This window comes from Accipiter gentilis, chromosome 23 (assembly GCF_929443795.1).
Source record: "Accipiter gentilis chromosome 23, bAccGen1.1, whole genome shotgun sequence".
NCBI classification, from domain to species: domain Eukaryota; kingdom Metazoa; phylum Chordata; class Aves; order Accipitriformes; family Accipitridae; genus Astur; species Astur gentilis.
The window spans coordinates 3,056,971-3,082,662 of NC_064902.1; the positions used below are offsets into that span (position 1 = coordinate 3,056,971).

Genomic DNA, 25,692 nt, shown 5'->3' on the forward strand with positions numbered 1-25,692 from the left:
CAGGATGATGCTAGAGTATGACAGCTATTCTGGCTTCATATGAGGTTTATTATAAACAAGTGACAGGCAGGTTACTCTGAAGAAAAACTGGTCCAGACAATATCCCTGTGACAGGGTATTCACACTGGTGTCCATGCTATATTTCTGATATTGGCAGTGTTGCCAAATTACAGCTGTTTGTCATCATCTTGTTATTTTTGCTTCTTTCAGTTCACCTGGGTATATGCCTTATTAATCTGGTTTTCCATACCCATCATAACTTCAGTATTATCCTTTTTTTACCTGAGGACACAGATGTCATTTCATTAAGCAAGTCGAGCAGTTTTATTCTCTTGCAGATGTGCTGTTCTCTCAGTTACGAAATGGTAGCTGCCATTAGTTAGGATGAGGCAATAACAAAATATTCAAGGAGGTTACAATGTACTTTACAACTTGTTGAAACCAGAACAGATTTCCACCTCAACAGTCAGCAGCACATTTCCTATGAAAAAACAGTTCTCTGTTTTCCTTTTTAATTCACAAGCCTTTGCATAGCAATGCTCTGGGTTTGTTTGTCCTGGAAAGCTGCTGGTGGTGCACCGTGTTTGATTATGTTTAATCAAGATGGGCATCAGTGTGATGCTTCTCAATACTAACTGCGTAGAATTGGTCTACAACAAAGCAACTAGGTGCCTGATGTATAGCATCAAGCAAGGCCAACTACAATCTGATTAGCGGAAGAAATTGGTAAAGTAGGATTTGGAAGTTTAAAGTTTGTTGTCTTCCAGTCATGCAGAGTTTGCTGGTCTTGCTTGAGCAGACTGTTCTTTTGTCCTGGTTCACCCCTCTCTCCCTCCTTCCCCCTTATCAGAAGGGGCTTGAAAAGCATAATGTATTGGTTTGGTGAGGGTCTGCAGTAGACCCAGATGGTTTAAAAGCCTTCCTGTATTTAGCATTTAGGAACAATGATGTAAATTAGTTGTTTCCCTCTGTACTAGTTAAGAGTTTTATCATGAATCTCTACTTTTGCTATACCTTGGTCATTGTCTATGCAATGTGCTTGTATGCAACGTTGTCAGACCTTCAGAATGAACCTATTCTATTCTGCATGCTTTGATACCATTAAAAATATTTATTTGTGTCATTATTTACTGTGTTATGAATGTGACAAGAAGGTTATTTGCGTGTCTGCCTGATGGATTAGGCTGTCATTCTTCCAGGGAAATACTTTACTTCATGTAGTAAGAACCTACTATGTGAGTTAGCCTTCCTAAATGTTGATGTTTTCTGGGTTTTCTCTCTCTTGTTTTTTAGGGGCAAAGAAATCTGTAACTTACAGTATGAAGAAATTATATAAAATGACAAAAGGATGGTTAAGGAAGACATCTTGAGTCTTGATATACTGTGTATGGGTAAATAAATGGTACTTTTTCTCAAAATATTTTGCAGACGTTGCTTTGCCTACTTGAGGAGATTAAAGGGCATTTAAGAAGTCTGTTCTAATAATTTACATGCCCAATTTTTCTACTAAAATAGGACCTTTTGTTAGTGGGGGAAGGTTCGATGGTAATAGGGCAAAGGAATTATACTCTGTAAATACCAAAATGAATTTTCCTGTATACTATAGCTTGGATTTTCAGAAATCCTGAGTAAAAAGGATTTATTTTATATATGAATTAAAAACCAAAGCCACTTGTTTTCTACGTATTGCTAGCTTTATTTTTCAAAATACCCTCAGGATCTTTCAAAATATTCCCTGTCCCAATTTTAGTTCCATCAGGGACTTATGGAACTCGTGAGTGCATTAAGTTTTAAGTAGATATGAAACTGTCCTTTCAAAATACATTATTTCTGCACTTACAAGTTCATCCTTGGAATTCTTCTGAGGATGCTTACAGGGTGCTTCTGCAGGGTAGGCTTCAGGAAAAGTAAATTTTTTCTCAGATGTGTGACATTCTGAATCCAAAAACTTTGACAATGATCTCCAGTGTGGGAAAGAGTGTTTGAAATGAGAAGCTTGTAAGGTATCAAGTCCTTTCATAAAATTTGTATGTTCCTTTCATGAGACCGAGATAACAACTGCCCATCTGATGGGTAAGCATTATCAGAAGTGTCATAGCAGGAAGGAAAGTCATACTTTCACTGACATTCAGGACCTACTTGTGCAGATTTATGAAATGTGTGTTGTTTGGTAGAAGATTCTATCCAAGTGCTTTAAAGTTGGGAATTTTATGAACAAAAGTACCTATTGTTTGATTCTTTGATTATTATTTTTTTCCTGAAAATACTGTCCACAAAGATAAAACTTGTTCTCCCTTGCTTAATTAAATTAGCTAAAGTAAAGAAAAAATGGACTTGTACATAACATGTTACATTAATCATGCCATTAAAAAATGGACATTTCTGGCAGTATTCATGTGTGATGCGGTAAATTTGGAGTATCTGTTGTAAATAGAATATTTTTTGCACTGAGTCAGGTGGGTTTGCTAATTTTGGATGTTTTTCTTAATAGAAATAAATTGAGAAAACACTTCAATTTTATTTGTGAGAGTGTTAATGATAAAAATAATTTTAAAGGTAAATGGAAATAAAAGTTATCTTTCCTGATTAGCATGTATCTTTTTCTTGTGTATTATGGGATCAGGAGGGCCATCTCTCAAGCTACATTTGATTTAGTGATCTCACTTAAAAAAAAAAAATGTTATTGGAATGATATTGGCTGCTAATTGTTTCCAGGGAGCAGTTCAAAGCATAAATTTAAGAAAGAAGACAGAAAATACATTATTGTATGTAATATGACTCATTGAGGCTTACTTTAGTCACAGGGGAACTTTTAAATACTGATTATTTTAAAATATTTGCATTTAAAATGGCAAATTTGAATCCAGACTCAGGAAAGAAAGAAATGTGTCCTTTTTTTTTTTTTTTTTTTTTTTTTTTAAAATTTTCTTGGAAAATATTACTGTGAAATAGGAACTTTCTAAGGTCTTAGGCAGATTCCTAACACTCTGCATTAGCAAGACAAATCCCCTCAAATGTCCCTTTTCTGATATTAGGAGGCCAACTACCCTTTTTATGGTGGCATATTCTACAAAAGAAGTGACTTCAACTAAAGAATGGTTGCATGTATGGTACTAGCATTCTCTGTGCCTATTAGTAAGAGGCCAAAGTCCCTAATCTGAAAAGTTTATATTATAAGAAATGGAGCTCGGGAATTAAAGTCACTGCTTAAATTAAGTTAACCTTGGGTTTTGGCTGAATTTTTTTGTTTGCATGAAGAGGTTCCTTTCTGGACAATCTAGAAGTATTTTATACAAAATATACCCTATCCACCTTAAAATTAACTTCATATGTAGTGAAGACTTGAAATAGCCATACCATTTTTTACGTTTCAGCATGAGCTCTAGTAAAAAGAAATCTGAAATCAGATGTTGACTTACTTAGGTATGCTTGGTGGAAAATTCTTAAGAACAGAGAATACTGATCCCAGTGGTAGAAACAGACCCCAACAGATACAAAGCTTGCGGACAAATGAACAGCACGTGAAAAGATTCAGGATGGAGTCATGACCTTCTGAATGAAATAGTTACCAGGTAAGAAGTGCAGTGCTGGCAGAACTGCCTGCTTTAGTCATCTAATGAGGTAACAGCTTTTATTTTTTTATTCCAAATGAAGTACACTGTAGCAGAAACTGCATATGGGCAGAAGCATGGACAAAAGACTGATTCTTACACCAGCAATTTGGTGTTAGCAAATTTTTAGTAGCGTTCATTGTATTATTGGAAGTCCTTATCTGTGAAAGTCTTAGGATACAAAAAGAAATTGGAAACTGAAATTGAAAGCACATAATAAATTGAGTTCTTGTGGGAAACAGGACAGTTTCAAAAATAACCCTCTGCATGAATAGTTAGCAGAATTATTTATTTATTTATTTATAATGTAACTGAATTTTATATGTTCAGGGCTTTCTTTTGTAGTTGTGTTTTACTTTCTTTTAAGGCTGTGTGGGAAGAGGTCTAAGTAAGACTTAACTCCTAAAGGAGAGGATGCTTAACACTGCTGAGGATTTGTCCTCGACAAAGTCAACGAGATCATTCTTAGTGAAATTATTTTTCTCTGTGTATGTCTGAATTCTGTTGCTGTAGTCAACTTTTGGGAATTGAATACTGTAAGCAGAAAACTATAGTTGTTTTTTATGTTTTTAAAAAATGTCAGTTGCTGCACACTGGGTTGTTAGAAATCTATTCTGTGTACTGAATACATTATCAGATAATTAAGGCTAACAACTAAAATGTTATTCCAAATTTTGCCTCATTTATCTCCTTTTTATTCTTTAAATGAAAATGTAACTATTGCATTTTTTTAATTCCCATAATTCCCTCAAGGATGCAGGCTTTCCTAGGTGCTGTATAGAAATGTATAAGCTGAAAGGAAAAAAAAAAAGGGGGGGGGGGGGACATCTGTGGTGCACAGATGGAGCAAAAACTTATCCACAGAATAAGCAATATGAGCAAATTAAAAAAAAAAAATATAGTAGGCAGTGGCAAAACTAGGCACTCTTACCTTTTAAGGAGCTCGTTCCTTCCTCCTGTAATAGTGCAGTTAAGTGAAGTTTTACATCATGAGCCATACTGGGAATTAATATCATTGAACAAAACCATCCTGACCAACCTGTGCCTTTTGTTTGGTTGGGGGTGTGTGTGTTTTGTTTTTTACACAAAAATGTGAGGATGGGGCTTTTAAAACCTGGTTAAATAACAGCACCACAGGATGTGAAACCACTGGCTCATGAATTGTAACTGCTTCAAGCACTGGTTGAGAGAGATCATGTGTCATAAGATTGTCCAACATCTGGTTGAGAATTCTTACTAGCAAAGCATTTAATCACATGCTTGACTTAAAATGCATACATTACTACCATTGTTGAATAGGTATGTAATTCCTTTTTGAGACTAATGGCAACATATAGCTTGGGCTGCTTGAATCTACAGAAGTAAAAAACAAATGTAAAAAAACTCTGTGATGTCTTAGTACAGCTGGACACTGCTGAACCCCTCCTGGGGTATGGCTGCAGCATAAGTGAAGGCTGGATTCTAACAGCTCATTCCCTTTGGTGGTTTTTATTTGTTACCTTGAAGTTGTGGCTGTTTTCCCTTTTATTGAGAAGAGGGTACCCTGGAGATGTGTGTGTGCTAGAACTTTAAATAGAATATCCTATGAGGATATCTTGCATTATGAGAGGCTCAGTGTTTCTCCTTCTCTGCCGTTCCTCACTACTGCTAAGTTTGGGTATAAGCAGCAGTTAAATCTAGAATTCTTCAAATGATGAAATGCAGTTGTAACTCTAGGGAAGCATTTTAAAAAGCACCTTTCTTTTAAAAGCCATTAGCAATACAGTTAAAGATAATGTTTTGAATATTAAAGAAAGACGTATTTAAAAGTGGTTTTGGTGTTTCAGAAGGTGCTTGCTACTGAAATGGTGGTTCAAAACATTAAAAGTCAATTACAAGTCAATCTGATGTGTGAGAATGAGTTGGCCTCAGCTCCTGTAGCGAAGCAGCTATCTTCATTCTGAACCTTGCTAGCTAAGCAAGGGCATTTATTCAAGAAATAATGTTCTCACAGCAAAAATAGGAATGTACTGCTTGCTGTTTAGCAGCTAATTAAACATTTTTATGTGCAGCAGATGCTGTATGGCGTCAAACCCTCCCAACCTTTAAACTGTTTGTCATGCTGCCAGTGGATTGGTCTTTCCCTTTACAGGTGTTACTTTACTGCAGAGGGTGCCTGTAATCTGAACTGGCCATGTTTGTCTTGCGTGGCTGAAATACCCATTGCATATCTCGATTTGGCTTTATGAACTTTCTTTGTGTATAGCAATATAATGGGTCATTTCTTGCTCTTTGGAGAGAGTTTCGCAAATCCCAGTTTAATAGTTCCTAGTTTACTCCATCTGTTGACACATTGCCAGTATTCAAGTCTGTGCAGTAAATCTGAGACGTAGGAAAGTCCTTCCTCATCATCCATATAGGCTGAAATCTTAAACTGTATTCTGTTCTGTAAATCATTTATCTCTATACTTTTTAAAAAAGTGGCCTACCTTTCCCCTTGAGGCCATTGGTCTTGAATGTGTTTATTTTTTTGGCAGAGAGCCATGAATGAATCATAGCCTAGAGCAGCTTACAGTCTGAACTCCTCTCTATTGTTAATATAAAATACTTTATGCAGTTGTTACAACGTTTTGCTATGTAAAACTTTTAAGAGAAGAGAGATTGATTTCAGACTTGTTAGCTGCCTTTGAAGTTCCTCAACAGTATGTGGAAATGATTTCTTATGGTCATACAGCTGTAATCCACTAAAATAACTAGTGATTGTTGCACGGGAAGTTAGTACATGGGAATATGTTACTAACTCTTTGTCGTAATGAGGTGTGTTTGTTCTTTCATGAAAAATAGTCACTTTAGCTTTTCATTCCATTTGTAACTTTCCTGTTTATACCTTCCTGCTCTATTTCCATACTGCTTTATTGTTTCTCTTCTTGACTTAATTCTCAAGTCTTTCGTTCTGTTCTTCAGACATCCCTCTGTTCTGGTTTGGCTGTTCCACCATAGATATTGTTTCATGCTCCATCCCCTTTTTTCCTCCGTGTAACAGTGCTTTCATTAAAGGCAACCAGGCAGATGATTTACTCCTTGATGTCTTAAAAGACTTCTTTGTAATGAAGAGCCTGGACCCAATCAAACTATTAAGGATTTCCGTAGGTGAGTCAGCACCATGGGCCTAGCTGGCTCTGAGATCAACAGTGCCAGTGAGGTACGTAACTCTATCTCATGCTTCAGAGGGAATAAACTAGGTGACAGGATGAATGGGAAATCAAAATTTGACTGGACACATAACTGTAGATTCTGGTTTCCACTTCTCTTTACAGTCCTTAATCTCAGTATTGTGTCCCTTTATTAACTTGCCTACCGTTGTGAGCAACCCATTTGGCTAGCAGTATGGTGTTTGGCTGCTCCTAGACTTCAAGGTTTGAGGAGTGCATAAAACTGTACCACACAGGATGCCGACTTCCTCCATCAACATGTGTAAGATGTGTTCTTTATCACTTGCTCATTTCCCGTTTTTCCAAGTATTTGAGTATTGAGTTCCTCCAGGTGGCTGGCTATATGACTGTTCAAATACCAGATGTATTGAATGCACCTGACTTTGTTTCAACTGCAGAGACTGTATTTCTCACCTGTGCTTGAGCAAGGTTTCTCTTTAGGTTTGGTTGACCTTCAATGTCAGTGAATTTGACTAACAGATGGAGAGTAACAGCTGCAACCTTATAAACAAGGTGCCTCTAGGTAGCATACAGCTAAACAAGTGTGATTCCTTTCTATTGGAGAGCTGGACTTTATAGTATCCCATAGCTTCCTGATTTTTTGCAACAAACATCTTTGCCAAATTGGGAAGATACAGGGGGATATAGAAGCCAGTATTCCTGGGTGGCTTAGGGAACTGAACTGTGAGGTCCATGTTCTTTAAATTGAATGAGGAGGTAATGCTAGAGCCTGTTCCAACTTGGGAAACTTTAGAATAAACATAGCACTTGGTGAGTGTCCAGTAGAGGGGGATCCAAGCAGGGTTGTGACTCATGCCTTTTCCCAGCAATTAATTTAAAAATAGAATTGAAATTGAAATATGCTTTGAAGGTCAGAATGTCAGGTCACTGTGTGTCTGATAGTTTTTCATGGGTAAGGTGTTGACAGAGGACAAAGCATTCTTCGTTTTCAAATTCACTTCTGCTGGCCATATATTCTGAATGTGTAGAAAATGAATTGTCTTTGTGTTACCCACTGCAGGAAGAAGAGACATTACCTTTGTATAGATATCTTCTGGTATATTTTTTTGTTTGAGTGAACAGCTGCTCTGTCACTTCTGATACTGTGATTTCATAAAATTTTGCAGTGACCTTATTTACCTGTTTTTCTAGATAAAAATCTACAGCACAGTTGCTAGCTGATCCTGAACTTAATGACTACTTTAGGGAGAGGCTGTAATCATTTTACTCTTGCATGTTTTAACCTCTTACTCAGACTTGTTAAATCAGAAACGTTAACAAATGGATTAAGTTTTTGTACATGAACAGGAAGCTTCAGACTATACGTTCCGAAATTATTCATGAGAACTCCAAATGTTTCAGTTACATCTTTAGTCTAAGAACTTACATGGCATTTTTGCCTTCAGAATCCAGTGTTCTGCCAAAACCTTTTCATTAATGGTGGATGGCTATTTTGACAGTTATGCACTTTTTTTTTTTCTGAGAAAATGGAGGTCATGCAGCTCCAAAGACCGATATTCTGATCTGACTGAATCTTCATGCAAGTGTAATCACTATAGAGGGTTCTTCATGGTTTTAAATTTGAATAGAATGTGATTCTTAGGGGTTTGCAACCATCAGGGACTGTCTTTAAAAAAAAAAAAAAGTCATAACCATCTGTCTTTTGGTTCCTTCACTTGCCTTTGTTGTACTGCAAGACCTTCTTTGAAAGACTTGAGCCTGATGTTTAAGATACCTCCCCTACTCAATTAACCAAGCTAAGTAAATAGCTTAGTTAAATATCTCATTTTGGCTTTATTGAATTAATTTGTATTACTTCTTTTACATGGAATCTATCTAGCTTTATGGTATACTTGGTAAATTTGAAAGGTTGTTTTCCCACACAGTGGATTATTTTTTTTAATCTCTGCCTCCTGCCAAAGTTTCTCCAGACCTCCTATTTTAAAATCAGTAGTGAAGCATGAGAAGGGGGCATTCAGTAGTTGGCTTGTGTTTGTTTTTTTGTGGGTTTTTGGGTTTTTTTGGGGGTGGGGGGGGTGGGGGGGTGGGTTGTGTTGTGGTTTTGGTTTTTTTCTTTTAACGTTGCTATCCTCAAGTTGTCTTGCTCCTATGCAGTGATGAAATGTCTGGCTCACTCCCTGTACAAGACAATAGTGAGATCCAAGAAATTAGTAGCTTCTTAGAATGCTTCGAGAAGTGGTGCAGGAGAGGGGGAAAGCTGATACAAAGCAGCCTGCCAATGTCTGTCTCATGATGCTGTCTTAGTCATAGTGCTTCAGCTTTACAGTCTGGGGCAAAGCTTTTTAAAACCAAATTATTTTCAATAAAATCTAGCCAGTCTCTTGTTTTCTTTCTTTTTTTTTTTTTAATTGTCTCCCAAGTCTGGTATTGGGGCTTACATCCTAGATGAGATTGTGCACATTCTGCACACTCACAGCTAACTCTGACCCTGCATCCTTGGATTAGAAAATTGCCAAGTAGAAGACTGAGTCAGTAGCAGTTTGATATTGGAAGGTGAGTTTGTACAGACAACAGTAGATGATGAAACTACATCACTGTGCTTTAACTTCTTACAAAATGAAGTGGATTATATTTAAAGGTTGCACTTGCATAGATGCTGTTAAAGCAAAGCATCTGTTTTCTTCTGCTTTACTTTTATTTAGAGAATGTATCTTCTCTGTTCCTTGTCTCTACTTTATTTGTGACTAATTTCAGCGGGATTCTCTTCCTAATATAAAATTGAAAATGATTGTGTTATTTGTATTGAAAACAACAGGGAAAAAACCCAGAACCCCAACCCCTTCTGAGTTCATGACTAAAATGATCTGATGGCTGTCCGATGTTCCACTTACATTAGCGCAGCTGCCCGTGTGGTGCCTTCCAGCCCTGTTCCCGTCTCCCCAATAAACCCAGGGACTGCAGGCAGCAAGGCTGTGTGCTGGGGTCACCTGTAGCCTCCTGCAAGCCATTCTGAAATCACAGTGGTAAGGGCACATCTGGAAACCTGAGGAGAAAGCCCACTTGTTCTGGTGAGATAACTGACCTTAGTCTAGAAATTGCTAGCTTGATTCTTCCAGTGTGAGTCCCCAATGCATCTTTGAGCTGATAGGTGGGGATATTCAGAAGGGCTTTACACAGTCTTTTGGTGTCCAGTTCCTTTAGGCGAGTGTGTTACTTTTGTCCAGTGACCTACTGCTGATGTCTTTGGTTTAGAAGAAATTCTGGTGACTAAACAACCTTTTCTTACAGCCTTGAAATGTATGTAAATGGTGTAGCTTACAGTGAGTTAGAATGTAAACTCCTAAAATAATTTCTCATCTAATCGTGAACTTCGATCTGTTCCGGATTTTAATGATCCCAGTTGCACTAAAGTTTTTCTTGTCCTATATAAAAGTTACGATACAAATCTCCTAAGGAGTTAAATCTATTACATGTATGTGTTTATTGCACAGGAGGAAGGGCAGAATCAGAAAAGAAGTGTATAATAAATAGATTACTCTGAATATTTACCTACATCTGTGTATCACTGATTATACTGACCTTTCTTTTACACTGAGTTTGCTATCCAGAGTTTTACTGTGAACCAGTTGTGGTCATTTTATTGGTGTTTAACAAACTCTAACAAATTAAACCCAGTGGGTTATGGCCAAAGGGTGCTTTTAATTTGCTAATCTGACATGCCTTTTCTTTTTTTTTTTTTTTTTTTTGCTCAGCTATCTTGTCTGTCTTCATCTTATGGGAACCTCCATAGGGTGGAATCTTCCTCTTCTCTAGAACAAAGCAAGTAAAAAGTACCTGTGGTTAAATGTTCTGAAAGAACAGAGTTAGTGGTATTCATATTTCTGTTTGAGTTTGAAAGTATCTCATTGTTTGCTTGAAGATTATGCTGCTGTTATGACCCTGCTCCAACTGAAATTATACTGTCTCTTTTAATCTTCCTTTGGATGATGGGGCAGACAATTACGAAGAGGGCAAGCTTTGTCTTGAAGCAGGTAATAAATAACCATCCCCATCAACTTACAGTTTGGATCAACTTGTCTGTCTGGAATTACTGCAATTTAACACATTATGGTCTAATGAAATAATAAACAATCTTCAAAAAAATTTAAAGTGTCTTTTAAAATCTTATGTGCTACAGTGTTTTGAATTTGGGTGTGTTTTTTATATAAGGTAGCTTTGAGGTGCAGTGCAAATGAATAGATTTTTGCAGGGAAGAGTTTTAGATTCAGAGTTTAGCAGTGTTAACATTGAAGAAAAGATGTTTGCTTGTGAGGCGACGCAATTTGTTTGTGATAAACTATTTTGAGATACAATTTTAAAAGCTGCTGTCATTTGGTGTAAAATTAACCTATTTTATTAAAAGATGGTGTGGATAGATGGAGGCATGCATTGCAATCGTATTGACAGATATTGTGAAGCAATGACTTACCTTATTAAGCCTGTGACAAATAATGTTTTGTGATAGCTTTGGAAAAAGTGTTTGCTTTTGGCACGAACTTAATAATCTTTGTGCACAGGTTAGTATATCTTGGGCTTCTCTTCAGACTTAAGGTAACTTCATGTGTTCCTGTCTGTTGTAACAGAAGTATCTGAATTGCTGCAGTTTGAAAAACGAAAGTGAGGTTGCGGTAAGAAATTAGAAGAACTCCGATTAAATTCCTCTTTTGCACGCAGTGAATGCCATCTGGCACATTACTTCCTTAGATGGGCACCTAAAGAAAAAAGAACCATCTTTGTAGCTTTACACTTGCTGTGTGTTGCTTCAGTCAAAAAATACATGTGCCCCCTGCTGCTAGCCTTACAAGCTGAAATCACTTGAAAATAGTTTAACAAAACAGGTTTGAGTCCCTTTCCACATTGAGTATCCTTGTCTAGTTAAGACTGAAGTCTTTCACAATAGTAAAGGCATATCCCTGCTGTGGCCCACATGTAGGGAGATACTTGCCCAAGGCATTTTTAACCAACTGTTATTATAGTGGAAATGTTTTATTTTCTTAGTTTGTCATGGAACAGATGTCAGGCTTAATTTCAATAATAATTACAAGATTAATGGTTGAGTAGGGTCTGCAGAACTAGGCCATCAGATCTCCCTGTAGGCTGCAACTGCAATTGATATAACACCTCCCCCTCCCATACCCCCCCCCCCTTGGGTCCTTTCCCTCTGCTATATTTAAAATTAAATAAATAAATAAAAAATCTTAAAACAAGTTGTGCAACAGTGGTCACTGTTCAAAGAAATTTCTCAAAATGTACCCAGAAATGACCTAGCAACTTTTGTTGCTCGTGAAATACTGGTGTCTTTCCGTGAAACTGCGTGAACACATTGTTCTGCAACGTGTCCAGTGGGCCCAGGGGACGTGGGCTGTTACACCAATTCAGGGTAGCAAATCTTTGCTTGACAGTCATCCTCCACCGCGGAAAAGTTAGGAGATGCTGCTGATACTGCTACAGCCGAGATGCAGAGTCATTCACAATCCTGGCTCCTTCATGGCAGTGGTTAAAGCTTCTTCTGTTGCATTGGCTATATTGTATGGAGAACGTCACTAATTTTTCAGTGATTACTATACATTTGAAACAGGAGTGGCAACTGGAGTCTGTCCCAGGATTTGAATCACACCTTGGGTGCTCTGCCTGGGTGCCTGAGTTTGGACTGAAGCACTGCTTCTGTTTTAGTTCAGGTACAAACCCTCAACTGTCTCGGTCAGGTTTTGTGTTTCAACAAAGTATGTTTTTGCTGGTATCTGAGTCAGCAAAGAGCCTTTGATATCATTCAGTTATAAAGTACATGCAAAATGGAAAACAAATTTTAATACTTAGGCAAACCAAAATATGGTTCATCAAACGAGATTGTTTTTGCTTTACTAATTTGTGAATTTGCCTTTTGAACAACTTGGCTAAGCATTGAAATGTGTTGAGTTCGGCAGCTTCAACAAGGTTTTCTTATGGTGTGTTAAGATTTGTTTTCGAAGATTTCCAACATTTGACAACTTGCACTTAATTCTTTGTTTGTTTGTTTGTTTTAACAAGCATTGACACCTAATTTTAGTGGGGAAGTCTGTACTAGCAGTGTTTGTACGGGAATGCACAGGGTCATCGTTCCCAGAAAGCTGGTGTTCCCTCAGACTCTTTAGTTGTTTAATAAATATCCTGTTCTAAAACTTTTGCTGGGAGCTGTAATAGCATATCCAAAGGATCAAAAGCTGTTTTGACCTCTCCTTTTTCAAGCTCCTCCTTGTCCCAGGAGCTCTATCTCTTTGTTTAAAGAAACCCTTCCAACCTCTTCCCCTCCAGCAGTTGTAAACAGGAGTGGCATACTTTTTTCTGGAAGATACATATTAAAAAGGTTTGTAATTAGTGTGCAGCAATCCATTCTCATGATATGTACCAATGTCTGTTTCAGATTTCGTTTTGTTTTCCGTATGTCATAGTATTTTTCTTGTCAGGTTTTTTTTTTTTTCTCAAATAATTTTTACATTACTATTTTGACTGCCATTTTTTCAAATACTAGATCAGCAAACTCCTGTTCTGCTTGCTGGTAATGAAAATATTTTCCAGTAGTCTATTAATAAAATATCAACTTTTAAAAATATAAATATTACCATATATTGTTGTGTCACAGATGAGTTTAAGAAATGTACAACATAACGGTTATGGTTGTTCTTAGACTACATGCCTTTCAGTTTTTTAGCAACCGAAATCTTTCTATTAGATATACTGAGTGTGTTGAGTCTAAATCTGGATTTCATTTAGTGTTTGGAATGCATTTTTGGCTAGCTTTTGATGGCCTTGAGATCTCATGACCTGTCCTTGCAAGGATATGAAAATATATCAGTATCGGTTATTCTTGCATGATTTTGATAGCTTGTTTGGGGGGTTTTGGGTTGTTTTTTTTTTTTTTTTAAATTGGAACTGGACAGCACAGACCCTTCATGGACTCTGAGTCTTTCAAGGAATCAAAACGCAGGGTGTGTGGGTTCATCCCCGACTGTTCCCTTCCATGCAGCCTCCCACACCACTTGGCTGGGCTGCTGCTTTGGCTGCACCTCTGGGTAAACGGGGGAGCTGCGCTCCCTCCACTCTTTCATACGTAAATCCCAGTTTCAGGATCTAAAAGAAACCTTGCTGTGTCTTGGTACTTTTTTTCTTTGAGAAAACTCAGACAGTTGTGCTGCCACTATATGCTTCTGCATTTATTATATTGGCGTATATGTCTGTCACATTGAGAGGAGGAGGAGCGGGACAGGACAAATACCATGAGCAGAATTGTCCTGAGACCCTGTGTATTTCTGCTGCCCTGTGCTCTTTTCAGGTTCCACCACAAATCTGCACTCCTGAGGTTTTTTTTGTGGCGCGGCTCAGGTTGATTTGTTGTCCCTTTCTTTCCCTTTGCGATGGATTCCAAGAGCTGCCTGAAGCAACCTCGGCTCCCTGCGGCGTTTGTAAAGGTAAAATGGAGCGTTATGGAACCCGATTCTCCAGTAGATGACTGATGTTCAATGTGGACAACAGCACGAGAGTACACTGCTTTCCCCCTATCTCCTCCGGCTCTGTAATTAATTTTTGCAAGCCAAAATGCCGGTTGCGGAAAACAGAATTACCGAGTTCTTCAGAGTACAGTGATAAAGTCTTAGCTCAGCTTCAGAGAAGTGGTTCTTATATATGTACAAGCTGTCTGACAGTTTAATTTGATGAAATTACTCGAAATGGGCAAAGCGTTCTAGCGAGACGTGCTCCTCCGTTTCTTGTGTCTTGAAAATGTCAAACCTGGAACGAAGGCTGCTGCAGAGCAATGGGGATGACGGAGGACGTGCTGTACTCGCGTGCCAGGGAGGCGCTGGGATTCTTGGAGCAGGTGCGATCTTTGTCGCAGTAATCCAGTTTTGAGGGACTGGATCATCCCGCCTACTAGCAAACTTTCAGATGTTTTGTCGCTGTAGCTGGGAGCTCGCACTCTGGAACTGGAAGGGCGGGAGAGCTCTTTGTTGACTGGCGTGATAGCTCAGCTTTAGTTTCACACAAGCCTGACTTTTGGCAATTTCCTCGGACGGCTGCATGAGTCATATCAAATGCAAGAAGGGATTCATTCGTTCTGCAAGACTATTTGCTCGAGGAGTACGAGCAGCAAACAGGAAATAAAACGCTTCATCGGTTCAGCCCTAGGAGCTTCGACTTGCACCGATCATGCGGACGTAAGCTCCCTCATCCTCCAGCCCGTTTGGGGTGCGCTACCCTGGACTCGGCAAAGCTTGCTTTTTGGCGGTTGTGCCGGTTTTGGCTGCGTGTGCGGCTATTAATGCGGTTTCTCAGGTGCTGAGTGACGGTGCGCTCCACTTTGAAACGCATGCGGTGTACTTCCGCTGTTAAAAATCGCTTATCCTTTGTTCTTAAGAGAAAGTTTAGGTCTAGAAAACCTTTTTTTTCAACTGCGGCTGGGAGCCGCCCGCGCCCCGACCCCAGCCGCCTTTCGCGTCTCTCGGCGGGCACGGCCAGGGCCAGTTCCTCGCTGCCTTTTTTTTTTCGTGCCCTCCCGCACGGTCCCGCGGCCGCTCTCGCTTTCCCCCGGCCGGCGCGGTGATCTCCGGCGCGGTGACCGACCCCCACCTCCCCCGCACGGCCCCGGCTCCGGCCGAGCCGCTGCCGGGCCCGGGCCGGGCCGGGCCGCTTTGTGCGCGGCGGGGCGGGGGGCGGGGCCTGGCGGGGCGGGGGCGGGGCCTGGCTCGGCGCGGCTCCGGCTTCCTCCTCGCCGCCCTGCGCCGCTCTCTCCCTACCTGCGAGGATATGATGTCAGCGCCTCATTACCCTAATTATGCTGACCTCATAGCCGGGCCCAGCCAATGGGGCCGCCCCGCTCTCCCCACCTGCTAGGAGGAGAATTCCATCATTCCTGGGATTCCTCCCCGGGCCCGTGGCAGCGAGCGGCGCCGGGGCCAGCGGCGCCGGGGCTCGCCGCGCCTGCTCCGCTCCGCTCCGCTCCCGGCCCCGCCGCCCCGGCCCCGGCCCCGGCCCCGGCCCGGGAGTCAGCGCGCAGAGCCCTCTCCGCCCCCGGCCCGCTCCCCTGCCCTCGGCCGCCGCTCGCCCGGGAGCACGCTGGTGAGTGAGCCCCGGGAGCGGGGAGCCGGGGCGGTCCGGCCGCCGAGCGGAGCCGAGCCGGGCCTGGGCCGGGGCGCCGGCTGGAAGAGGAAGGGGACAGGTGCCCCCGCGGACTGCGGTGGGCCCCGGGCGGGGGCCGGGCGCTCAGCCCGGAGGAGCGCGTCCCCTCGCTCCCCGCTGCCGGGGCGCTGAGGGGAGCGGCGGCGGCGGGCGCTCTGAGGGGAGCGGCGGGGGCGCGCTGAGGGGAGCGGCGGCGGCGGGCGCTCTGAGGGGAGCGGCGGCGGCGGGGCGCCATCGGAGGCGCTGACAGGCGGGACGCCGCCGCCCTGACGGGACGGGACGGGACGGGGCAGCCCCCCGGGACTTTCCCCGGGCCGGCCGCGGGAGGCGAGCGGCCCCGCTGTCGCCCTGAGGGAGCTGCGGTAGGCGGGGAGCCCCCTCAGCCCCGGCCGCGGAGCGGGGAGGAACCGAGCGGCCGCGGCCGCGGGGCTTTCCCGAGCTCGCCCGCGTCTTCCCGCCGGTGGCCGGGTCCGCGGCCCGCCCGGGCCCCGCACTCCCGGCGGAGGGGAGCGGGGGCGGGTCGTGTCCCGGGCGAGGGACGGCCGCCCGGGGGGCCGGAGGGCGCCGGTGCGGCCGGAGCCCCCGCGGGGCGGGATGCCGCGCAGGTTCGGGCGAGGGGTGGGCGTCGGGGGACGGTCGTGCCCCGAGGGCCTGCCCGGAGGGTTGTTTCGGAGCCGTAGGAGCGAGGTGGGCGCGCTTGGACGCTGCCGTCTTACATTCACAACGGGGCGTCTGTTTCTTACAGGGGAAATCCCTGGAACTTCGTCAGTGGCGGAGGCTCCTGTGGTGAAATCCTCCAGGATGAGTCCGGAGGGCACAGTTCAGGCTTTCGGCTCTGCGTCTAGTACATTCCCTTCGTAGGGATTTTTGGTTTTAATTTGATCTTTAGCGGCGCGGTGGCAGACTGTTCAGTCGAGCTGGCTTTATGTTTCCCAGATGTAATCAGAAGCAATTAATTTTCTGAGTCGAGCTGACTGCACGTGACACCAGTTCACCCTTTTTCTGAAAGTGTGATGAATGGGAATTTAACAACGGTTTCCACTGACACTTGAGAAACCACGAAGCCAGCTCACTTCCTTTTTACTCCGTTGGTGCTTCAGGGTTATCAGAAACACAAGAAATAATAGATGTTTTTTAATTAAACCAAAGAGGGCTGACTGACCAAGGGAACTCCAGGACAACTTCTGCAGGGTAAATTATCAGATTTTTTTCTAACTTTAGACGAGGGAGTTGTTTGAAAAGCATTCCTCATAAAGGAACAAACTGTAGGTTGTGAAACCTGAGTGAAATTCTCTTTGCAGGCAGTGGTATTAAGAAGAACGCTTAGATCCAAAACTGGAAAAAGCCTGGTAGCAATCTGCCTCTCCTGCCTTAATAATACATAAACTTTTTTTAGGGCTCTTCTCCAAACTCCTTGGCCTTCATTTGTATTTTCCTATCTGCCTACTTGTGAGGGTATTTCTGATGTAGAGCATGTTTTGCTTAAATTCCCTACATCTCTTTCTCTTCTCGTTGATACGCCAGTTATAACCTCGATACCCGGGATCCGGCTGTGAGGCTTTTTGCGATCAGTTACAAGAACTACTTTCAGTCGCAAATAAAGCACAGATCTGGCCCGTTAGGCTCTTGGTAGAATTCGGGTGCGTCTACACCGTGCGTTTGCATTGTTTTTTGAAGCAAACTACTGGGCTGACACAGTTGTTGCTGAATTGCCAGCATCTCCAACGCGCGTTGTGGGGAATGGGGACAGGGTGTTGCAGTGCGGGGTGCTGTGTTGCTAACCTTCCATATCTCTGCCCACCAACAGCTCGGTGAGATGAATGCTACCACGTAGCTTTTACACCCACCTTAGAGTAGGAATTAGGCCGGTGCCTAAGTGATGAGCACCCAGAAGTGGTGCTGAAAGGGGTAGGTAGATCTGACGGTAGATCTGGTAGTATAAAATGCGGCTCGTAACTAAACCAGGATAGAAAAATCATTGGTACAGACCTTTGGGGCATGTTAACCAAAGAAGTGCATTCACGTTCTGAAGCATCAGGAGGTTCTTGTTTAAATATATGTGGCTTTGATAACTAAAACAATATGGAGACACTAAGGTGGTTAATGTGTTTACTTTCAGATATATTTGAAAGTTTTCTGTTATAAAAGGTAGTTTCGGTTCAGTTATTTTTACTGTGGTTAGATGTTTTATCATATGTTTGCAGCAGAATGTATAACACGTAGAATGGACTTGAGCGATCTTGTAGATACAAGACATGGTCAGGTTAGACTTTTCCACCTTTAATTTCTGATGTTTGATAGCTTTTAATTCAAATACCATTGCTTATAGCTTTCTTTTTAGAATGTTACCTTGTTAAGGAGGATTTACGCAAAAAAGAAAACAAAACGCACAAGGTAAAATGCCAAAGCTTTGCTTTAAGCTTATAATTTTCTGTGTGATAAGTTAAATTGTTAAGTTGTTTCTGTTTGAAGATTAGCCTGTTCAAACACATTTTCCACATGCAAAACAAGCGTGGTAAAAAAACCCCGAAAGTGCTGAATAAATACATTTAAAAAAATAGAAAAGTGGTATTTCGATGATTTTGGCCAAGTAGGCTGAACTCATTCTGAAGGCTGTCAGTTGTAAATGCAGAAGGCTGATCAGTGCTACATGGTAATCACATTCTAAACTCTGAGCACTTAGGGTTAATGTTTTGCATGGGTATCTCAACACAGGATTTATGTATCCGTAAGTAGAAGCTCTGATCTAAGTGCAGCTGAAGAAATTTAAATGTATTGTGGCTATTGAGAACACATATTGAATACAACGTGCTTATCGTTATTCTCATTCACAGTACAAATATGCTTTACTCTCTCCTAGCTTAAAAAATAAAAGATGTTGACGTAGTTTACATCAGACTGCTGCTTTATCTTCCTTTCCTCTGTAGACTTATTGATTGTGCTGATAAGTTCTGTCTGGATTTCCTCTTCGGTTTAGCTTTCTTCCATTGAAATCGGCCGGAGTCTCTTTCTCTAGGTACTTTCTGGTTATGAATTTGACCGGGAAGTGCTGTGCCTGTGTCTTCCTAGGTGTGAGCTGCTTTTGATCTGTTTGACCCTGCTCTTCGATTAATCTTGTTTTCCCTATACTTGGGGTTTATCTACACTTACTTCACTTTAGTCCTCACTTGTGATTGTTTCTCGAGTGTCTTATTCTTCTTTCACATTTTGTTATAATGGTCTTTGTTTATTACTCCACTTCTTCTCCCTCCAACCTTATCTCTGTAATTTCACCAGACAAGTGAAATGCAAGTACCAGAATTTTCTGTACATCATTGAAAGGTTCAGCCTTTCTTTCTCCTTGGCATCGTGTAGATGCCTATCTCTAGTTCACCCTCCACAGGTTTAAGAGACACCTCTTACTAGTGTCTGCTTTCAGATGTTTCTTATTAATGTGTTTGCAAAATGGCTGTTGGCTGTGCCACTATTCTGTTTGTCAGTCAGACCTGTTATCCAAGTATCCTTATGACTGTGACCTCTCTTTAGATCTTTGTGTCCAAACTGTGTCTGAATTCTTCTGACTTTTCTTATCTTCACAGCATGTCTTTTGTACAGGCCTTTTGTTCTCCCCACCCAACTTTTTCCTTGTTTCTGTCATCTAACTTGTTACTTCAGGTACTAGTTAAGATCCGTTCTAGATGAAAGCCATCTTATCTCCATAATGAAGATTACTGCCTCAAACATAATCTTCCCATGTTTCTCATTCTCTTCTGTCCCTTTGCTATTGCCCCCTTTTTAAAAATCCTATATAAAGTTCTTCTCTTTATTTCAAATCTTTCCTGACATACCCCACTGTGAATAATAATTTTCGTGGGACTGAATAAATGTCTTTGTTCAGTCTGCAGTTAGTCTCTGGTGCCGGTTTCTCTACTGCCTGTTTACTTAAGTTTCAAACAAGCAACTTCTTCCCCCCCCCCCCCCACGTGCTTTCCCTGATGCTTGGAAGGTACTGTATAAATTCATGAAATCACTTAACTGTTCATTTTCAAAAGCTTTAATTTCTCTGTAGTTTTCCAAAAAAACATTAGCGGGTCTTTGCAAAGCTGAGAGTACTTCACATGCGCATGGAATTTGCAAAAGCTTGAAAAGGAGAGGGAAAGTAATGTGTTACACTAATGGGTGTTGTGTTCTTCAAGTGTTGCACAAAAAAACCCCTTCCTAGTGGATCAGTGTTTAGTAACTTGTCTTTCAGACATTGTACCTTTATGATTTTACATTCTGTGTCTTCACCGTTTATCAGAATGTTTCTTTGCTGCCAGTGTAGGTGAGATGACAGGCTAGGGGAATGTTGAGTGGAAGCAGTAACTGATAAATAAAAGGACTGAGTAAGATATTAAACTAGTATTTGAAATTATGGTAGATAACAATATCTTGAGTGCTTGTAAAAGTGCTTTTGGCTTGTCTCTCTTTGAATCTAGCAGTTAAGATTTTGTAACCAGTAGGATACTTATGAAACTGTTTCCATAGTGTTTAAATGGGATCTATCCAGAGGGAGTTAAGTTTGTGTACTTGTACTTTGCTAGTCACTTGTTTTCCCTTATGAGATCTGGGTATAGAGCAATGCTTGCATATAGGCTAGAGAGTTGGTTTTTGACAGGGATACTTATTAAAATTCCACTTTGGTTCAGGTTAGTTTCTGCTGGATAGACAGGTTTCTGTGCTAATTCTCACACAGAGAATTAGCTGGCTTTTACCAGAAGCCTGCTTTATAACTGTTGTTTTGTTGGGTTTTTTTGTCAGAATCCTGGAAATTGAACGATTCTTTCATTTCTGAAACATGACTCCTTCTGAGGATGACCAGGCTGTTCTTTGAAGGCTGCTTTGGAGTAGCTGTAGCAGTTGCTGTCCTTGCGGAGATGGAATTAGGTTTTTAAGCTTTGAACTGTCTAAGAGAAGATTCGTCCTCTCTCATTCTCGTAGGCAATCTTTATTTCTTTCCTGAACTGCTATCCCTGACCTGTTAGCTTAATTTAGAGAGAGAGGGATTTCATACTGTTTGAAAAATAATCCGGAAGTTTATAGCTCCTTGAAGGTAACTTTCATCACTGTAAATTTGTTCAGCATGTTTAGAAAATCAGAGCATATATGGCATTGCACCCTGAAATGTGCAGATCTCTGTATTAAGAGCATCCCTTCAAAGAAGCTCTTGAATGGGCACAACATTCTTCACAACGCCTTAACTGTGAGAGAAACACTTCTGCAGCTCTCTCATGATACGAACTTTAATAATATGCAAAGCTACAAAACTATATTGAGGCCAGTTGTAGTGAAGTTGTTTTTAAAGTATCTAATTTCCTGAATAGAATTAAGACTTGGTTCCTGTTTCCTTCTCTCAATGTGGACCTCTGTCACTGGCTAATTCTCTTACTAGGAGCATGTTCTGGAAAGGGATTGGGCATCTGCTACTCCCATTATTTGAAAATTACTGAAAAACTTAAAGAAAACAGCAATTTGTTTTCAATAAAAGACATCTTAACATCCTTTGCGTTGTTCTTTGTCAAGAGGGTTTTTCTAAAGAGTTGACCAAAAAGCTTTGTATTGCTGTCTTTGAAATTTAGGACAAAGCTGGTTAGTACTAAATCATGAGTTGGCTATCAGTTTGGTATAGCTGCATCTTCTGATCAGACATATTTTAATCTTTTTTTCCAACTGAATTTTCACTCTGTTAGAGGAATTTGTGCAAGAAGGTCAGTTATCGACAGTCTGGGGAGAAATAAAGTGGTGCTATTTTAAACTCCAAGAAAACAAAAAGCATGAAAGAAACCAAGCATCAGGGTCTACGGGATCAAAATGGAACAATGCTGAAGGCTTCTTTACTGAACACTCTCTTCCAAATCTTTGTTTTGATTTGGAAGAGAGTGTGGCCAAATGTGATATAAAGAAATATTTAATGAAGACAGACTTAGTAAAATAAGAATCTAAGATCTTGTTTTCTAAAACCTCTTGCCCACATGTACTCTCTTTCATTCAAAGAGTTAACTGATTTTATAAGTTTAGTTAAAATACTGTTCTTGAACAAAAACTGATTCTGACGGAGGGAGAATGCATGTTTTCATCCTCAAGCGCTATACTTAGTTATTTCACGTATGTCTCAGTTCTATGGAAGCAAGACTGGATTCAATTCTTCATTGAAAATATGTTTTTTTTAAACTTAAAAATACTTTAAAAATCCTTTTTCTTATGCTTTAAAAATCTTTGATTAGCTTTAAAGTCTTTGACAATATGTAGGAGGAGGGAGGGAGGATAGCGAGGTTTATTATTTATAGTGCAAAGTCAAGGAAATTGCTTCACAAACATATGCTTGTTGTTAAGTCTATGTACATGTGTTTGAGATTTCTGTAGTTGCCGCTACCTTTTTTTTTTTTAAGCTCGTACTGTAAAGTAAGTTACAGTAAACAGTTCTTATGACAGAATAGCATGCTAGTTTTGTGGGGAAAAAAACCCACGGAATTGTTAGCAGTCCTGGCTTTTCTCTTTCTCCGTTTGTTTTCTTAACAGTTCTGTCTATGCTGCTGCCTTCTTACTTAAAAACACGTATAAGTTATTGGGGTTTTAACAAAAGCATCTTGATAACATGTTACTTTCTTCCCTTCTTTCCCTATCTTTTTGAATTTCATACTGAAACTTCTTTTTTTAGTTTTGAAGCCATTCATGTGAAGCTTTGAGAGGCTTATGTAAGCTCTAATACTTTTTTTTTTTTATGGGAGAGTTTGTTGCTTAGCATAGTGCTGAAATGTGTGTTTTTATGTAATGGTGTTAATTTTTCATGTATGGGAATTACGTGTAATTATGTGTGTAAGGGAGGAAAAGCAGCTACTGAGGTGTGATTACGATTATACAAGTTTTCTGTCTGCATTGTTATATATACTTATGCCCAGTGTTTGACTATATGTTCACGAGTAAGAAAATGCCTTAGTGGCTTATAAACTTTGGATGATTCTATTTTGGGCATAGGAGAGTATGGAGTTTATTGAATACTATGGATCTAAAGCAATCTTAGCCTCATGTAGGTAGTCAGGCCAGCTGTCGTCTTCACTTCAGATGAGTCGCATCTTTGGATATTGTCTCAAGTAGCTATTTATTGGGATGGAAGGCTGGCATGTGGGAGGCAAAAACGCTTAGAACGTAACATATAGCAGATAACCCTGTTGCAACATAGGTGAGCAGCAGTCATCAGTTTCAGTCAAGTACTTGAGAATTCGGTCGCCTGCTTTGTTTTGGATGAGTAGTTGGTGAGAAAGCTAATTACGGTGTTCCCTTGTTTTCAGCAATGACTTAGTTTTAACAAATCCTGTGCTGGTATAACATGAAAATAGCAGCAGAAATGTGGATTTTTGATTCTTTCTGCTGTCATAGTCTTGTCCATTACTACTTACTTCTGTAAAACCTGACGTGTGTATGCTATGAAAAAGCGGCATACCACCCAGTATGTGGTGGTAAGGGCTCTGTGAGTTTACTCTTTGAAACTTTGGCTCTGAATTTTCTAGGATCCAGAGAGGAATGGAGACTCCATTGGATGTTTTGTCGAGAGCAGCATCTCTAGTACATGCTGATGATGAGAAACGTAAGTCTGAAATTTAGTTCTCTGCTTTGTTGGATCCAGATGCTTTATGTTTGCACTATATATCGGCCTAGATGCTGGTTTTATCGATCTTTGCATTTTACTGAATCTAAGACATGTAGAAAAATGTCTTCAGAAGCCCTTCAAAGGTTGTCTTCCTCGGGCGCAAAACCAGTATGTTGCATTTTAATTGGTTGCTACGCAAGAGAGAATTATTCCTGTTATTTTGAAAATGTACTTAATGCATATAGAGGTGCCCCTCTTTTCCCAATTGCATTTGCATTGTTAGTAGACAAAAAGTTGTAAGGGAACTGCTGTCAAACTAAGGATGATCTGAGAACCCAAGCTCCCTAATAATACCAGTTAGACCTGTTCTCATTTAAGAATACATAACTGGGTGGGCATGAGTGTGCTGCAATGATTCCTTTTCAGTTCATAAAAAATAAGAGGTAGACTGTTGTCTTTAGTAATGAGCACTTTATTTTCCTTTCACTGCTACTAAACGGTGAGTACAGTATTTCAACATAGTAAATGATGTCAGTTGCAGCTACAGAGGCTCATGTTGCCAATCATTTGGGTAATATTTTTGCTTTTAAGGCTGACAACAAGTGCTTAAGATGGGTTAACTAATGTTAGAATAATATTTTCAATTCTGCCAAATTGCAGTGCTACTTTGTAGATCAGATTGTTACCTGCATGCTCAGTAATAAATGTCTTTGTCAGTTTTTTTTCCAGGTAGTGTAAGCACTCAGGAAGTGTATGCATCTTGGGTATCAACCTGAATAGATGCTAACTAGAAAAATTGTATTTTGGATTTCAAACTGCTTTTGTGTGTAGCTTCTGGGCATAAAATCACCCTTTAAGATGAATTCAGCTTTTCTTCTTTTGGTCTTTGTTCCTCTATTCTGTATTTATTTTTTGAAAAGTAGTTGCCTTGAATGTTGAATAAAATAATTGATTTACTGCTGTTGCTAATCAGCTTACTAAAGTAACTGCACACTAAACAAACACAGTGTATTTGGACAACAAGTCGCAGAATTTTTCTGTATTTTCAAATTGTCAAGATAACAGTAGCTCGCTCTTTCAGAAGTTCATAAAATGAAGGTTTCATACCCTGATGAGCTCTTGTGTATTACTGGCTCTTAGCTTTATAATGAATATTGGTTTTGCTGTTCTTTCATGTTCACCTTGCTACTGGATAAGTACCAAGTTTTTGCAGATCCCGCCCTAGTAGGAAGATTTGGTTGATTTCTGCAGTTATTGACTATTACTGGTACAATGAAAAACAGTGGAAATCCTTGAGGAAATAATTTCAACCGTGATTTTGGCCTGGGGGGATTTCTTTTGTAAACTAACATATATTTGTAGAAAAGGCAAAAGCTTAACCTATTTTCTTTTGATTACATTTTTTAAAATAGATTTTTATTATGTATTGTCAATTTTCTTAAGCTTAAGTGCATTCTCTTTGGTTAACTATTGCCTCAGACTCTAGTTTGATTTTGAGTTCCCCACGGTAGGAATGTTGGGCTGAATTTAGAGAATCCAGAGGAAGTCTGATTTAGTGCAACTTGCATGGGAGGAAGCTGATATGTATCTGGTTCTAATTTACATTCCTTTAGTTTTACCACTTAGACTTAATTAGATTTCTGCCACTCTGCAGCTTCTAACTTATGCTGTCTCTCAGTTTGTCCTGTTGCTGTGCGTATTGTACACCAAGAATGCTGTAGTATGAAAAGCTGCTAAAAGGAAGAAATGAGTAGTCCAGACCAGTCACTGAACTTGTACTTTTTTGTGTCAGCTTTTGTGGAAATGGCACCAGCCAGACTTCACTCTGTGTTGCAGAGGTTAGTCTTAATAACAGCTTGAGGTTAGTCTTAATTTTGAATTTAGAAATTATCATTGAACTTTCCAGTAAAGTGCCTAGCTTGCTGCTCCTGGAGTTCTAGCAGTGGCCCTGTCTGTGTTTCTGTATCCCCTATTCACTTAGTCCAACATGTAGAATTCTACGTAGAGTTTCTAATACTCCAGTCACGACCAGGAGTGCAATAATTTCTTTCTTTTCTTTTTCTTTTTTTTTTTTATTTTTTCCTTTAAATCAGATTACTTTCAGATACTCGGTATCTGAACAAACTATTGAATT

The 25,692-nt window shown here is 40.5% G+C and overlaps 2 protein-coding genes across 9 annotated transcripts in view; both read left to right on the top strand.

Moving 5' to 3' along the window:
* TAMM41 (TAM41 mitochondrial translocator assembly and maintenance homolog) overlaps positions 1-14,923 on the top strand; it is a 37,164-nt gene extending 22,241 nt beyond the window's left edge. For 4 of the 8 annotated variants that reach the window (XM_049826787.1, XM_049826790.1, XM_049826793.1 and 1 more), the window contains 2 exons: positions 1,294-1,391; positions 3,424-4,433. In XM_049826787.1, the coding sequence (XP_049682744.1) occupies positions 1,294-1,370 (77 nt within the window). In that variant the 3' untranslated portion in view covers positions 1,371-1,391; positions 3,424-4,433. Of the gene's footprint in view, positions 1-1,293; positions 1,403-3,423; positions 4,434-9,183; positions 12,375-14,111 lie in introns of those variants that run through there. The other 4 variants (XM_049826788.1, XM_049826792.1, XR_007509306.1 and 1 more) reach the window with 3 other exon arrangements.
* A 901-nt stretch (positions 14,924-15,824) lies between these two features.
* The window catches only part of VGLL4 (vestigial like family member 4), a 92,188-nt gene continuing 82,320 nt past the window's right edge, over positions 15,825-25,692 (top strand). Inside the window, exons 1-2 of the mRNA XM_049826796.1 lie at positions 15,825-15,892; positions 23,479-23,555. Coding sequence (XP_049682753.1) covers positions 23,492-23,555 — 64 coding nt within the window. The 5' untranslated portion in view covers positions 15,825-15,892; positions 23,479-23,491. The remainder of the gene's footprint in view (positions 15,893-23,478; positions 23,556-25,692) is intronic.